Below are 17,286 nucleotides of genomic sequence, written 5' to 3' on the forward strand. Positions count from 1 at the left end.
TCTGTATACTCCAGAGGCTGCCCCAGGGACGCTTCCTGGGCCACCTGGGCCTTCTGTATGTGGATGGCTCTTGGTACTTGCAATGAAGCCCAGGCCAGGTGGCCTCCCTGGCCAACCATGGGGACAGGAGGAGGACAGGGCAGCTAGCAGCCCAGAAACAAGACTGAAGCCAGCATGCTATTCCTGAGAAGGAGGCACGGGGAAGCCCAGAGCCTGGATATACATGTGGGAGTCCCACCAGAGCCAGAGGGAGCAGCCCTGAGATGGGGGCAACCTGCATTTCCCTGTCTGTTCCTGAGACTTCCGCTTTCTGGAGACTGTCTTCACAGGGAAGTGTGGTGGGGGTGTGATGACAGAAGGGCCGGGATAAAGCCAGCCAAAGGGCTGGTTCAACAGTACACAACCCTCCATCTGCCTCTTCTTGGGATGGCCTCGAAGTTGATCAAGATCTGTGTCCCAGCAGGAACATCCCGGAGAGGGCAGGGCAGGGCAGGGACCGTACTCTGTGCAGGTGTGGATGGCTAAAGTGAAGAGGCAGTGGAAGGGGGCCACTTCTCCTCAATTAGTGCCAATGTGGGGGTTTCTCCCCATTCTAGATGCGGGGCCTCTCGATTTGTGAATCAGCCATGCAAACGCTTCAAAGAACTGAACTGGAGGACTCCTACAGGGAGTGTCTGTGGGAAGCAGCTTCTTAGAATCTTCCGTGGGTCTAGAATAACTCTGGGAGGAATTATTAGTGAGGCATTTCAGTTCTGAGAGATCCTGGTGGAACAGCCAAGCTGCTCTAGTAATTCACTTGTTAATAAATATTTCATAAATCAATCTCGGTCCATGTGCACAAGCAATAACCAAAGCAGGTCTGCTCCAGGGCAAAGAGAGAGGAGAGGGAGATAGAAGAGAGAGGGAGAGAGGGGGGAGGGAGGGGGAGGGAGGTGGAAGGGATTGATTACAGTCATAGCTTCAACTCCCTGAAGTCATGAAAAACAACTACATGAGGATTTCACTTTCTTTGTAATTTTGACCTACAGAAAGTGAAAAGCGTCATCTTACAATACAGTGACGTATGTGTGTGTGTGTGTGTGTGTGTGTGTGTGTGTGTGTATACAGTGATGTGTGTGTGTGTACGCACACGCAGTGTGTTTATAATGTAAACATTTCTTTAAGTTAGTAAAGACCCTTGTCCAGCTATGCTTATTTTGTAGATTGCAGAGCGCTGTGAATCCACTGTCAGGAACATAGGTGGGCATGTTTGTATCTTTCTCCAGCATCAGAACTGATTGAGTTACAATAAATGACAAGTAATATGACCTTCGTGTCCTTTGAATTCGCCAGCTACTGCAGAATTTGACTTTTATGACCTTTGGCAATCTCTAGTTCCTTTATTCCAATGCTTTTAATTATATGCTTTTATTTTCATGTATGTGTCTGTGCGTTGGTACCCACAGAAGCCAGAGGAAGGCATTGGTCCCCTGGAGCTGGAGGTACAGGTAGTTAGGGGTTTTCCAACCTAGGTGCTGGGAACCAAACTCCTGGTCTCTGCAGGAGCAGCAAATGCTCCTAACTATTGGGCCATTTCTTTAGCCCACCCCCTTTAGTCCAGTTTTAATTACTAATATTAATTCTTGAGGCGTACAGTAGACTTCACACAACTATAGAGATGTTATCCTAAATGTGGAGGCAGATGGCTGGTTCAGATGCAAGGAGAGTCTCCACAGGGACCAGGTGAAGGCTTAACACACAGCAGGCTTAGAGCTGTTGAGGCACAGTGTGGCATATGCAGGACCTGGTGACGACGGGGCTTCCAGCATTAGCCTGAAATAGGCCATGTGTCACAGGCAGGAGAAATGGGGCTACAGCCCAGAGACAGGAAGATGGAGTCCTTTGCTGTGGTGACTCTTGTGGTTGAGGCCCATGATGAGTGACCTGGCAGTCAGTGCTCAACACTGAAGGTTCCTTCAGCTACTGAAGCGCCCCAGACTGAGGTGAGCACATTGTCCACGCTGAACACCATGTGTTATCACTAGAAAGAAGCATTAGTTAGCAAACTACAGATACACTCACCATGGAATATTTTAGAGTTGTGTAAAGAAGCAGAGCCTAGTCTCTTGGAATGTGTGTGTGTGTGTGTGTGTATGTATGTATTTTTTTTTCTTTCACTATCTTGGGTTTTCCCAGTAGGCTAGACTGACTAACTGGCAAGCCCCAGGAATCTGCCTGTCTTAAGATTTCCCCAGCACTGAGACTGTAAGTACATTGTGAGAAACCACCCCAGGGACCAGCAATACGGCGCCATTTATATAAATTCCAGAAATATGCACAAATGACTTAAACTCTTTAAGGATCAATAGAGTTAAACAGGAAAAAGAGAAAAAAACAGGAGAATAAAGAATTCAGTAGAGGTTACGTGTGGGGCAGGGTTGGAGACTGCTGTGAGGAGTGACTGAGGCTCAGGAAGAACTGGGGTATGCGCTTCAGACTGGAAACGGGCTGGTTGTCTCGTGAGTTTTCCTGAGGAGATGCGATCAAACACTGTTCGCCCTGTGTTCTGGTTTCCTTCCTGTGGCTGTGCTAAAAACACTCTGAGAAGAGCAACTTAGGAAAGTGTTTGTTTGGCTGCTTACACTTCCAGGTCGTAGGTCATCACTGAGGGAAGTCAGGGCAGGAGCGGAAGCAGAAACCACTGAGAAACACTGCTTGGATAGTTGATTGCAGAGTCACACTCAGCCTGCTTTCTTATACAGCCCAGGACTACCCGACTAGGGAATGGAACCACCCACAGTGGGCAAGACCCTCCTACATCGATTAACAAGACAGTCCCCACAGATGATACCCACAGACCAGTCTGATCTGAGCCGTCCCTCCATGGAGACTCCCTTCTCAGAGGACTCTAGGGTGTGCCAAGTTGACAGTTAAAGCTAACTAACTAGCTGCCTCAGATAGGGCACCGACAACAGAATGAACTGATGGTGACACACATTGGCTTGGTGAACTGAGTTTATTGGGGTTAGTGAGCGGAGCGTGTAAGGAGTTATGTAGGCATATGGGCGATTCAGACAGTAGTGTCGTTCAATGGTCACCCCATTCTGTGTGACAAGTCACAGAGGGTGCCTCTCTGGAGGCTCCTGAACAATCCACCTAAGAGTCCCTCTTCCCCAGCAGGAGTTCACTGCTTTTATAGACTCAGGGAGAGGCCTCTTGAGTCTTGTAAGTTTCCCAGGACTTCTTTTTCTTGCCAGTTTTTCCTGAGACCCTATCCCCTTCATCCCTCAGTATGAAGCACATCGGCTGTTCTCTCCTGGTCTCTCACAGAGGTGACTCTGTCTGGGTTCGGGCTTTCCTAGGGACGTGGTGTGGTGCTTAGAGAAACTCACTTTGGCCTTTCTCTACTCTGACGTTAGCGTATTAAACGTGTCCTTGTAGCGTGCATCAAGAATGAAATAAGGCAATGTATTTGTTCACCTTTGATCCTCCAGGCAGCGGAGGCTCAAAGAGACTTTGAGTTTTAGGTCTGAGACAGGAGAGGAGCTGATGATGGAGAAGCTGGTGGCTTCTAGTTAGGCATGTTGATGGTACCTGAGATAAACTCCATTGCCCTGCTAACTCGGGGTAAAACCTATTAAAGTCATGTTTTCTGGGAATAGCATAGCCTTGATACCTGTTGACCTGGGCAGAGGGAGGTGCGTGTCTGCGTGTGTGCATGTGTATGCAAGTGTGTGCGTGCATATGTGTGTGCGTGTGTGTGTGTGTGTGTGTGTGTGTGTGTGTGTGAATACAGAGACCAGAGATGAACTTTTAGTGCCTTTCTCATATACCATTCCTTTGTAAGGCTCAGCCTATCTTTCCCTGTCCTGGGGCTTTCCCAGTACACTAGGCTGGCTGACTACCTGGCAAGCCCCGGGAATCTGCCTGCCTTGAGCTTTCCCCAGCACTGGGATTGTAAGTGCATACCACTGCACTTTTTGGTGTGGGTTCTAGTGCTTGAACTCAGGTCCTCATGCTTGCCTGCAAGCATCTTACTGACTCGCCCCTGCCCATTGCATCTCACTATCCTGAGATGCCCAGTGTCTTGCTATCCTAAGATGCCCAATGTCTTGCTGGACTCAGTTTTCTTCCTGCCTGAGGAGGCTCAGACTCCTGGGTCTGGCAGTCATGGTGTGCACACTAGCTCACTGGCTCATAAAAAATGTTCTAAAGATGGCTCAGGGACATCCCAGGGAGAACTGGCCAAGAACAACCTGAGGACGTCCTTTCAGCCCAGCCACAGCTCTCCCTGCAGCTACGGGTTCACTGTTACAGTTCAGTGATGGGGTCACACTTGCTGTTGGTGCAAGCCTTCATCAGTGACATTTCCGTGGTTCCACTAACACGAACACCTCTCAGCCACTGTCACCGAGCTTCAGACACTACTAGCTATTTTTTATCTCCCTTGCAATTAGGCCTTTTCCTGCTGTAGCTGAAGGCTATCCCAGGAATGAACGTGAGTTGGATCAGGAACATCCATAGTAACTGAGTTATATTTTCAGCCTCAAGAGGAGGGATTGAGACACGGGGCGATAGTGGATCCCAAACACAGGCCATCCTGTGTGTCTTGACTTACCTAACCCCAAACACAGTCCCATGAACTTACTCTTGTCCTTTTCTGGGGTGAGAGGTGCGATTAGGACCTGGCCCATCTATGTGACTTACTAATTGGACTCCCTAGGAGGGTGAAATGGCCAAGACACTAAGGGGACAGATGGGTGTTGTGGACCATTAGCCTAGAGGAAAGGGGCTGCTGTGGGTGAAGGTGTGGGTAGTGACAGAAAGGGACTGTGGGGCCCAGCCATATGTCAAATGCTTTGTGACTTTCCCACTGTGTCTCAGTAGCACCAGGTGCGAAGTAGGTATCCCTGTCTCCAAACGACAAAGGAAAAAGCATGGACAGTAGAAACACATGGAGCTGTCCCAGGTCTTATGATGTGTAAGCTAGGCTGGGAGTGTGGACAGTCACCTTATCAAATTCATGTGCTTTCCGGGGGGCATAAAACTAGTTCTGGCCAACACATGTTAGGGAGCCTGTGACCAGATGGAGAACTGAGGGGATATTAAGGAGTGATGGATGAAAAGTAGGCGCAGAGCCACGGGCTGAAGCAGGTAGAGTTGGTTCTGTGGAAAGATCGTGGGATTCCGGGAAGAGAGCGGAAGTGGAAGATGCTGAGTCCACCATGGAGCCTGAGCTCCTAGATGGGCCACCCTAGAGCTCCCCAGGTGAGCAGGCCTTCTGAGGGATGCTTCTTTCAGAGTGGCTGCTTAATCTTATAAGGTGTTCTCCCTATGTCTGCCTCACTCGGAGCAGCAAGGGGAGGGTGGTCCAGGGGGTGGGCCCAGGAAACCGCCACCTCCACCCTGATGGCAGGTTGTTGAAACCAGGTCTGGAAGCAGCACTTCAAGTGGCCATTCCTGTACATGTCCCTGAAATGCAGACATGACCCACATACAGCTTACCTGGGTATCTTTTCTCTAGCTGTCCATGGCTGCAAGGAGATGGAGAGCAGTGAGTGGTGGGCTGATGCTTTCTGCTGGGAAACCTCACGATGTAAACACTCAGGCTCAGTGCTTACCAGCCCAGACTGGCTTCTAGAAGCTGTACCGTATTTGCGCTCCAGTGGAGCGTGGCTCTGATGTCACTCAACTCTGACATGTGTCACAAGACAAACCTTTATTCACAGAAGAGGTGCGTGGAAGCACAAGAGTCTGATTGACTTGGTGACTGTAGGGTGGAGGTCAGCCTAGTCCTGCCTGGCCTTTCTCCCTAGGCCCTTCCTCTGAGTTCTGAAGTTTGGAACTTGGGTTCTAGTTTACTGCTTTCTTTGTAGCACTGGGTTTTGAACCCAGGGCTTCACGCTTGCTGGACAGACACTCTTGCACTGAGCCACATCCCTGGCCACATTCCTTTTTACTAATTTCTGTTTTGAGTCAGAGTCTCATTAAATGCCCATGCAAGCGGGGCAGTGGTGGTGTATGCCTTTAATCCCAGCACTCGGGAGGCAGTGCCAGGTGGATCTCTGTGAGTTCGAGGCCAGCCTGGTCTACAAAGCGAGATCCAGGACAGGCACCAAAACTCCACAGAGAAACCCTGTCTCGAAAAACAACAACAACAAAAGATGCCCTTGCAAGGCCTTGAACTTGTGGTCTTCCATCCTCAACATCCTGAGTTGTTGGGATTTTAGGTGTGTGCTGCCTGGCCTGGCTCACCACTCAGATTTTAACCCAGTTTTGGTGTCACATCTGGAAAGGCTGTCAGAAGAAAGCGCCCCTCCTGATGTCATTGCAAGCCAAGTGTGTTGGGATAGGACAGGGAAGCCAGTGTCTGGTGTTGCCATGGAAGGGAGACTTGTGCCAGCAGCCACCGCCACAGTTCTGCAGGGCACCTTCCATGTCCTGGCATGCCACATCAGATGCTGTCAGAGCCTCAACGTGCAGAGGGCAAGGCGTATGCATGTTCACAGGCTACTCTGAGGGCATACGTGGGTCCTGGTCTGAATCAAGGGAGGCTTTCCCAGCAGGCCTTGCAGTGGGGAAAGGGTCGTTTGGCAGAACATGCTGAGCTAGGGACAAACCAAAGGCCCAGACTAGGTGAACCAGCACATCCTTTAGTTACCGTGTTAAGATGGAAGTTGAAAAACTGGGCTGAGTTAAGCTAGGTCCAGAGTGAGGTACTATAACTATGTGTAGCATGAATCCTAATTGGTGTCAATAATAAAAACTCAGAGCCAGATATCAGGTAAATGCTGAAAGATCAGTAAAGGAGCCAGCCACTAGAGAGACTTCTAACCTCTACCAAATCCTCAGCCTGCAAGGGGCCATGCTCCTGTCTCCACCCTGCCTTATCACTCCCTCTCTCCACCTCACCATATCACTTCCTGTTTCCTCCTCCCCAGTGCTGGGAGTAAAGGTGTGTACTACCACTGCCTGGCCTCTAGTGGTTAGCTCCTCACTCTGATCTTCAGGCAAGCTTTATTTGTGAGAGCACAAACAAATTATCACCGCAACTATGTGACCTCACCAGTAATTATGTGACCTCACCAGTAACTATGTGACTTCCGGTTCGTCCATGAACCTTCTACACAAAGAGCCCTTGAATCCCATTGGAGAGCGATGATGTCATTGAAGCACACCCACCTGGCAGATGCTGTTGTGTGCCTCGGCATCCAGAGTGGAGCCTCACAGGGAAAGAGGTGTGTGGAGGGCCTCTCTGCCTGTTTCCTAGGGCCCAAAATGGAAGCTGCCTAGTGGGTTGGCCAGCTGTCGGCAATGAAGATAGAGGAAAGTTTGAAGCGAGGAGGGAGTGCTCGCCTCATGAGGGTGTAGGGAGACTCGAGGCCATTTTCTCCCTGTTTACTAATATATTTTATGCTCTTTCACTTCTTGATGTTACCCTGTGCATAGTGCAACTAGAAATACTGGGTCCAGGCGAGAAGGTAGATGGGGAAGGGCTTCTGCTTACACCTCGGGCCCAAGGAATCCACAGCAGCAGATGGTGAGGGGCAGGAAACGGGAACCATTGGTCAGGACAGCCAATTGGAGGGCTCAGGTGACCACTGTTAAGCCTGTAAAGTAGAGCTGGGGACAGAGGGGCACAGGGCTCCCTGCTCTGCAGCTACCCCACTGCTTCAGCCCCTGGTGGATTTCCACAGGCCGACAGAGGACCTACTCCTCTTCCAAAGAGAGGACAGCCGATGGACCAGTGTGTTGTTTGCACATCTGGGCACAGATCACAGTGTTTTCCTCTGGCACTGGTTCCCTGTGACTTTGACAACTAGGACCCTGTACACCTTGAGGGCCACATTTCTGTTACCACGACAATGTTCCAGATCCCATGTCCACCACTGCCATTGCTCCAAAGCCCCTTTGTCCTTCAGAAAGCACAGAATGCCAAGAGCGTCAATTTGATTGGCAGGGTTAGGTTTGTCTCATGCTCCAGCTGATCGGCAGTTCAGAAGGTCCTTGGGCACTGGGGGAGAAGCCCCCAAAAGAGGGTAAGAAAGGAATGCCACCAGGTATTGCAAGATTATGTACCTCGGGGCTGGAAAGATAGCTCAGCAGTTAGGAGCACTGGCTGCCCTTCCAGGGGACTTGAGTCCTATTCCGAGCACCAATATGGTGATTCACAACCACCCGTTCCAAGGGATCTGAATCCCTCCCTCTTCTGGCTTCCATGGGCACCAGGCATACACGTGGTGTACAGACATACATGCAGGCAAAACACTCACACATATATAATGATGAAATAATATTAATAATAAGAACAAAAGAATGTGTACCTTTGTCTTTTGGGTATTGTATTTACTCTTGAGGAGGGAGTGTGAAGCATCAGGAAAGGCAGACAGTCTGTTCTGGAGCCAGATCCCTCCAGGTAGGAGCTGAGAGAGTGGGGAGATGAGCAGGAGAATCTGGAGGTGAGGTTAGGCTCATTCTAGGGACCGCTGGCTTACACAGAGGCAGTTTGGGCCTTAGGTGTGGAGGCCGGGACAGCTAGATAGCCTTCAGGTTAAGATTGATGTGGCATTTAGAGACTATCTGGAGTCCTCACTGGTGCTGTGGCATCATTTGGACCATAGGAACTGTGTTTCAGATTGTTCGAGCCAGGCTTAGAAGCTTGGAGGGAGGCTATCTTTGCTTTCAGAAGCATACAAATTCTGTATAATGGAAAGCTGTTTCGTGTGGGTGGATGCGAGTGACTGCCAGCTTCCTCCAGGCTGGGCCAGGGATGGCCAGGCTGTGGTCTGAGGACTTAGCCTGTCTGTACTCAGCCTGTGTGCTTTAGGTGTGTGTGGTGTGTCTGTGATGGATGAGTGCGAACACAGTGGAGGGGGAGAGGTTGCATCCATGGTGTTTATAATAAGCTGCAGGCACGTAAGTGCACACGGTGTGTTCATGTATAGACGGAGAATGTCCCTGTGCACATGCTGGGCAGCGTGTACACAGAGTGTGTGTACATGGACATAAGGCAGACTCGCCAAGAGCTCTTTCCGGTGGGTATGATGGGAAGAGGGCCCCAGTAGGCTGGCATGCTGTTAACATTGAGGTTTGCTGGTCTTCTCTTCCCTGCCTGGGGCTCAATTATATAGATAGGAAGAAATCCTCAGCCTCCCAAGGCCTAGCGGATGGTCTTTATTTGTCTTATTTGCATTGTTTTTCTTTATTCAGGGCTTGGCCACACTTCTGCCTAGGTTGGGAGTGGTCCTGCTTTCCCGACCACATTCAGGTTCTCCTAGCTCCAGCCCCGAGACTCAGGGGTCCACACACTGGGAACTGGCCTCTTAGCATGTGACTTCTGACTGTCTGGCTCCACAGGGAGTCTGGCTGCCAGCTTTTGTCATCTGTCAGGCATCTACTTCCTAACCTGTCTCTCTGCTGTCCCAGGACGAGTGGGTGGAACTAAGTGGCCTGGGCTGTGAGGTAGTTGGACCTAGAGGCAGTGTTGGACACTCCTCTGAGGCCCCTGGAAGGTCTGGGCCTCTGAAACTTCTCTCTTCCCCCGAAACAGCCAAGTGCTGCCCCCTTCTTTGGGGGTGCTGAGGTCATAGAAGTGGATTGCATTCCATCTGGGGACAGCTTGCTCCCCAGAAGTCTACAATGGTGCCTCACCTGCAAAGATACTAATAGCATGCTGTCAAGACACACATCTCCCTTTCCTTCCTCAGGGGTGGGTTTTCCAGCTGCCACTCATGGCGTGACCTCTGCGCTGGGCCCTGGGAGTGCCAATTGGCAGAGACTGCCTGCTGGGAGTGTCCATCCATCACCGTGGTGGTGGCAGGCTCTCACAGCTACAAGCCAACCTTGGGGCAGATGCTGGGGACAGGATTTCTTCCAGATGGACAGCCCCCTGTACAGAGAAGCCCTTGTGACTCCCGGGCCTCCCAGGAATGGTTTTAGTTCCATGAAAATGATCAGAGCTCTAAGCAGCTGGTTGGAACTGTCTAATCTCGTGAGTGCTTCTTGGTTGGAGCTGGTGTCCTGCATGTACCCCGGACACAGTCAGGATCCTTAATCCACATGGACATGATGTGATGTCATCCACAGGATGTCTATGTGGATTACGCCCTTTACTTGAAGTGAAGAGAGGCCTTTGACATTCAGTGCCATAGCGTGGCCTTGGACCACAGGCACCAGTAAGGGAATAACACACCCGGCATGTTTTATGACTGCATTGAGCAGCTGCACTCGGTGGGCACTGAGTCTGCTCCCGGGTGGGGGGAGTCAGGAGAGGAATGGCTGCTGAGACCTGCAGGTTGCTCTGTCCAGGCTGGCACAGAGGCAGGTGGCCCCAGGTCTGCGAACTAACTCAGGCTGCCTGAAGCGGTGGTACCCTGTTTCCTTGGCTGCGCTGCTGGGTAGAGTTGGCCATCGTCAGCCCTCTCTGAATCCTTCTACGTGTGCAAAATGCACAGAAGAATAGAATACGGTGGCAGGCAAACCGAATAGTTTGGGCAAAGCTGGCGCCAGGTCCAACCCAGGTAAGCCAAGCTGCCTTCTGGAACACTCAGCAGGCCACAGGCCACAGGCCACAAAAACAAGAAAGGTAGTCCCGATCCTGAGTTACACCACCCGCGTCCCCTTAGTTGGTGGACGGAGAAGGTGCGGTTTGGGAAGCGCTGTTAGTGCAGGGGATGGAGACAGCGCTTGCATTCCACTTGAGCACAGCTTCTGCTTTCCGGCATAGCATTAGCTCATCCTGGAGGTGCTGTCCTGTGAGAGGTGTAGCTTAGCCGGGGAGAGTCTCACGTGGCCAGCAGAGGCTCATGGGATTATTAGGGAGTGGTTTCCTGGCGAAAGAGGAAAGGCTTGGGCTAGGGAAGTGGCTCAGTGGTCCAAGGACTTCCTCTGAAGGACAGAGTTTGGAACCTCAGAAGTCACGTAAATGCTGGGTGGACATGGCTGGCTCCCTTGTAATTTCTGTCTAGGGAGGCCGAGAGAGGGGATCCCCAGTGCAAGCTAGGTAGAGCAAGACTAGCAATGCCCATGATGTCTGGGTTTGATTGACAGACAGATCCTGCCTCAGTAAGGTGCAAGAGTGAAGGAGAATGATTCCCAGCATCCACCTCTGTCCTCCACATACGTGCATGCCTCTATGCACATGCAAACACGCATATACACATGCACACGAAAATGGATAAGGGGGAAAAAGAGGAAGGACTGATTTGTTCATAGGCAAAGGACTGTGGTCTTGATTCCTAAGAGAAGAAACTATCTGCTTCTGCCCTGGCTGTGTGAAAACAGGTGCCTGCCATGTTAGGAGAAGTGTGAGGTGGCTTCTAGACCTGGTCATACATGCCCATCTGTTGATCAAGGGGCTGGGAGCCCAGCTGTGTCCAGCCATCTATGTGTTTTTCTCATGTGAGCTATCCAGAGGGAACTTGCACCATGTTTGGCTTTCCCTCAGCTGGTGGCCATCTCAGCGACCCATCTCCAGCTTTGAGCAGCTTCCAGCTCATGGGGGCTCAGCAGGGGCTGAGTGTTCGTCTTGGAGTAGAGGCAGCCTGAAGCTGCTCCTTTGCTCGACAGTAACCCCAACTCCAGCCTAGATAGATAAGTATAGTAATGAGCAGGCGCCTGGGCATTTACCACTCCCTTGGTGATGTCACTCGGGGCCCCTGGAGGTCCACATCTGTCCCCAGGTGGCAGAACTCTGTCTGATGAGCCTGCAGGTCAGGGAGCTTGGCTTTGTGTAGAAAGAGTGTCTGCCTGACTCTTCTGTACTTCTGTCTGCCCATCTGCTCGTCTGTCTGTCCACTGAAGACACACAGTTCCTGCCCTTTCCCACTTATTCATCTTCTGCTCTCCCATGCCGTTATATAGGGAAACTGGGTTCCTCCACAGCTCAGAGCTTCCCTCGGTGCCCCTCCCTTTTGTTCCTGGGCCCCTTTTCCCACTGGGATGATTCTCAGCCCTCTGGGGCGACAGCTGACAGCCAACCTCCTCTGCTTAATGATTCAGTCTCAGAGCCTCAGGCTTCCTGGCTCTAGCTTCCGCTTCTCTCTGCCTCGCTTAAACAAGGCTCCAGGGACTCCTTGTCCAAATTAAGGTGGCACCTGGTGACAGGTTGGGAATGTCCAAGTGTCCCATCTGTGAGAGACAGTAAGACTGTGGGTAGAATGTTCCTTTGGGGTGGAGCTTTCTCAGATCTGTGAATTTGGGTGCTCTCTGGAGACTTGGGAAGACCAGGCAAGTTCTCCACATGTCCCTGGCTCATGAGGTCTCTTTAGACATTATGCACAGGAGCTAAAATGTAGTGTTTGCCTGTCACGCTGGGGTGGGCTCTTATCTGACACCATGCCAAGGGACATGTCTGAGTTGGCATCTTTATCTCCGAACCAATGGCTTCCCATTTATCATTTATAGCACATTTCCACGGTCTACTTGAAAACTGCAGTGTTCTGACTTTGTTTCGGATGTGTACCCCCCACGCCTACCCCCCCTTTTCTAAAGATCCTGGCAGAAGACACTTGGCAGACATTCCCTAGATATTTGATGTGACTCTGTGACAATAAGCCCTTTCAATCATTCATAGAGGAATTAACAATGCATTGATTATATTATTTAATCATAAAGCAATTGCTTGTGAATTGTGTACAAATTACTTGTGTTTGTGTTTGTGTAAGCCTAGAAGGGGTAAGTAAAAAGCTCACAGATGAAATGCTGAGATAATTGCCTGTCGGTACAGGCACCTGGGCACCACATCGGGCTGAGAAAATGGCCATTGGTCCAGTGTTGAGTGGGCTCTGTCCACCTGTCTTCCTTTTGAGATGGGAATGGTGGATTTCCTAAACTTAGATGCCATTTGGGCAAGTGCTCTGCAAACCCTGAGCAATATGCATGTGCTGCGATCGTGGATATACAGTGTGAGGTCATTCTGGGAAGCAGACAGTAGTGTAAAGCAGACACAAGGTCTGCTTCTGGCCTAGAACGCCACCCTAAGTCTTTCATACTGCACTGTGGGAGACTCTGCCTTTGGCTTCAGGACTGAGGCCTAACAAAGCATGCAACAACTAGAAAAATGAATCCAATCTGCGTTTTGCAGGATACAAGACCCTTTTGAAAGGGATCTCTGGGAAATTCAACAGTGGAGAGCTGGTGGCCATCATGGGTCCGTCTGGAGCTGGGAAGTCCACGCTCATGAACATTCTGGCGGGATACAGGTGAGCAGATGCCAGCGGAGAAAGCTGTGTGAGGGGTGGAGCCACTCCAGGGCAGTCGTCACAAGGACCATTCTGTCATGTACAGCATTTGCTACCAGAAGCTAAAGCTCTGTTCACATGGGCTCCTGAGAAACAGAGCACATGTGTGCATATGTGCCTCTATGTGTGTGTACGGTGCATGTTGTGTGTGTCCAGAGCTGGAGAATCCAGGAGGGAAACAGGACAGAGAAGACAGTGCAGAAAGCCTGCACCTGCTGGTGGCTGCACCACAGGCCATGAAGAAGAGAGCACAGGCAGGGGGACAAGCCGCTTCCTAATTAGCTCCTCCCTCAGTTTACCCTCTGGACAGGAAAATGTACCAAGGTCAAGATCTGGAAGAGCAATAATCGGAAGACAGAGAGCCAGTAGGGAGGCATGCTGGACAAACGTTAGACAAGGTGTAACAGGAAAGAATGAGGAGCTGCCATGTCCAAGGCCTGTAGTCTCTATGGTTGTTCAGGACATTAGGGATCACCCTTGCCAAGGTCACACCAAAGTCATTCATCTGTGAATGATTCTAAAATGGAAGCTTTTGAAGTGCTTAAGAATGGTCTTCTGAAATCTTGTTCTTCCGTTCTCACAGAGCAAGGAGTGGCAGCAACAATAATCCATAGTTAACCATGGACCAAAAGAATTCAAATTCCATTCTAAACAATTCATACTTTACTTGCATACATCTTTTTAAAACAAATCTGATGAAATCTGATGCCATTTTTGTCCCATCTAGGACATGGATCAGTGTAGCCACACTCTATGCCTGTTAACTGTCTAGGCTATGAGATTGGCCTGAGAGATGTGGGGTTTTGTTCAAGGGACCCTTGTTTTTCTTAATCATGTCCCCAAAGCACAAAGATGAAAATGTTGACAATTTTATTATGACACATTACAATTGTTTTATTAATCTCTTACCATGCTTCATTTATAAATTAAGCTTTAATACACGTAGCATAGAAAAAGTCATGGTCCATATAGTGTACAAAACTCTGTGTGGCTTCAGTATCTACCTAGAATGTGTCGCTTACTTTCCTGTTCCTGTGGCCAAATCCCTGTTGCCGAAGCAACTTGAGGGAGCAAGGGTCTGTTTGGCTCACAGTCTCGGAGGGCACAGTCATGGGAAAAAGCATGGCAGCTGAAGCAGCTTGGTTTGTGGAAGCTGGAGGGCTTCCACAGGGAGGCCTTCTCACTTCCTGGCACTGCCCCGGAAGCAGATAGAGTGGAGCCAGAGGCAGATCCAGGCTTCAGCCTTTAAAGGCCTGTCCTCGGTGACCCACCTCTACCACCCAGGCCCCACAGCCTCCCACTTCAATACCACAAGCTGGCGACCAAGAAGTCAAGCACACCCTGTGAGGGACATTTCAGATGCAAGCCAGAATATAATATAGTTGCTGAGAATAATGATGAACACCTGTAATACTAATGATTTCAATTACTGGGGTGAGGTGGGGAAATAAAGCTCACCATTCCTTAGAGCTCTGAATTGCTTCTTAATATCAGAGATTATGATTTTCAAAACCGTCACTGTGACAAGTTCTTCTTCAATGCAGTTACATCTAAAGATCAAAACCAAATTCTCAACTCCCAGGGTCAAGACAGGGAGGGCGCCAAGTGGGGCATGGGGGGGAGGGGGCTATTTTTCCGAACACCACAGCAGTTCCTAGAGGACCAGGGTGCTTGTGCATTCCAGAGATGCAGAGGCAGCCCTGCCAGGCTGGGTACCCAGAGGAAGCCAGGGGAGCTGATCATTGCCTGGGAGGAAAGTAGGGCCCACTACAAGGCCCTCAGCCTTGACAGTGGGCCACGGGAAGCTGGAACCCAGAATGATTCTATTAGTCCCCACGGGTTCTATAATGCTACTCTTCTCCCTGGCCACAGGGAGGCAGAACTACAAAGATGTGTCCTTGGGAGGAAAGGAAGATAGGGGGTCCCTGGAAGGCAGCTCTGCTGGCACTTAGAGGTACCTGAGAGGCAGAAGACCAAGCGTGCACATGCATGAGGAGCTGACAGGGTGGCAGCTGGGGCAGTGGCCCTCCATCCCTGTCAGGACACAAGAGGCTCCCAACCTCCCGACCTGCAGTCAGAAGGTTCTCCCCTTGCATCAGGACCAGTCTTGGGGCTGAACTGTCGTGGCTGGGATGCTTCTCTGAGCCACCTGAGCCTGAGGCACCTGCTGGGTGCTCCTGTGATCCTGGAGTAGCTGACGTAGTCTGGGCTGCAGATAGAGTAGCCAGTGGTGTATATCCTCGCCCTGTGGCTGTGTCGAGGGGCATCCCCAGGCATGTTTGTGCAGTAGACAAAGAAAAGAAGCCATTTCCATCTGGTGTGATACACATGCCATTTGGGAGAGGCCTGGTGTGTGGCTTGTCTCCCTGCTGGCCACTTGCTCCCGGCAGAGTGCTAGTGTGGTGCTCTGGGTCTCTGGTCCCTCTGCCCCATCCTGTCACCATGGTGAATGGTTCTGCTGGGAAGAGCCCAGGAGGTAGGGAGGCCCCCTCTCTAGTTTGCTTCTCCGAGCCACCCGAAGATGGGATACCGAAGGAGCTGGCTGACAGCTACCTCTCCTTGTCTTTGCAGGGAGACAGGCATGAAGGGGGCAGTCCTCATCAATGGCATGCCCCGGGACTTGCGCTGCTTCCGGAAGGTGTCTTGCTACATCATGCAGGATGACATGCTGCTGCCTCACCTCACCGTTCAGGAGGCCATGATGGTGAGCTACCCCTGCCCTCGGCACAGCGCAGACTTGCTGCTCCCGGCCACATACGGTTCACTCCCTCTCTCAGAGCTACCTCCCCAGGCTGGCTGCTTACACAGCTGTGTGGAACATAATCCCAGAGACTAGGCTCTCCTTTGGCAAAGTCACAATCAAGTTTCTGAGATTATTAATCACTAAGTTGAATGACTGTTTTCATGGAAACTGCCTTCCTATTTCCCCAACTTCCCTTCTGCTTAATTAGGGTTTCTGTTGTTGTAATAAAACACCATGACCAAAAGCATGATGGGGGGGGGCAGTTTGTGTCAGCTTATAATTGTAGTCCATCATCTAGGGTGGGGCAAGATCCTGGAGGCAGGAGCTGATGCAGAAGCCATGGAGGGGTGCTGCTTACAGTCTTACTCCTCATGACTTGCACAGCCTGCTTTCTTATAGAACCCAGGACCACCAGCCCAGGGGTGGAGCTTGCCCACAAGCCAATCTGATAGGGCTGTTTTCTCAGTTGAGGCTCCCTCTTTCCCGATGACTCTAGCCTATGTCAAGATCATATAACCTAGCAGCCATAGCCTCCATCACTGTCCTTGAAGAGTTCTGTCTTTGGCGGATTGCTAGTTCTCTGAGAGCTTCCTCAGACTCACCCATATGCCAGGTGAAAGACAGAGTCAGCCATTGCTGGGCACCCACAGGGTCTAGGCTATGCCGTCTGTAAGGAGCAGGAGTGAGAGGAGCCTCTGGGAGTTAAGCCGTGAGTCGGGGCTGCAGGCTTTCCGGCACCATGTGGGAACTCTGAAGCAGCTCCAGGGTCTCCGAGCTTCACCACCGAACTCTACCTCCCTCTGTGATGTAGCGTTAGCGCCTTGGCCATGGCTTCCTTGTCTATGAGACTATTCCCCCGTCTGTTGCCGGAATAGTGAATGAGTAGCACAGGAAGGCGGGGTCAAACCTTGACCTCGAGGCTCATTCGTGTTGTCCTTCTGGGTCTGCATGGTTCTTTCCACTCCTACTATATCTGCTCACCGTATCTTCACAGGAGACTCCAGTGTGTAAGTCCAGGAGGAGTTTAAAAATACCTTTCCCTCTGGGGCCATGCAAGTGTCCAGATGATGCCAGTATCCTAGGTTTCCAGAACAGCCAGGCTGTGTTCTTTGCACGGTGTCCCCACCAATGCAAGAACTCTGGGCTTCTGCAATCATTTTTTTTTTAATAGAGGCCTACCCCACAGTCAGTGACAGCCCACGTGATCTCATTGTGGGTAGGAGAAGCCTCTAGACTGTCTCTCATTAAAGGGTAATTTACAAACCAACGCTCAGCTCTGGTTGGTAGCCTCTGCTTGTGATGGCACGTTGTGCCTAGCTGACA

General features: G+C 50.8%; 1 protein-coding gene across 1 annotated transcript in view; it reads left to right on the plus strand.

The window, feature by feature from the left end:
- The window catches only part of Abcg1 (ATP binding cassette subfamily G member 1), a 58,410-nt gene that overhangs the window by 22,337 nt on the left and 18,787 nt on the right, over positions 1-17,286 (plus strand). Inside the window, exons 3-4 of the mRNA XM_059281635.1 lie at positions 13,064-13,181; positions 15,792-15,924. Of these exons, the coding sequence (XP_059137618.1) occupies positions 13,064-13,181; positions 15,792-15,924 (251 nt within the window). The remainder of the gene's footprint in view (positions 1-13,063; positions 13,182-15,791; positions 15,925-17,286) is intronic.

This window comes from Peromyscus eremicus, chromosome 16_21 (genome assembly GCF_949786415.1).
Source record: "Peromyscus eremicus chromosome 16_21, PerEre_H2_v1, whole genome shotgun sequence".
Classification (NCBI taxonomy): Eukaryota; Metazoa; Chordata; class Mammalia; order Rodentia; family Cricetidae; genus Peromyscus; species Peromyscus eremicus.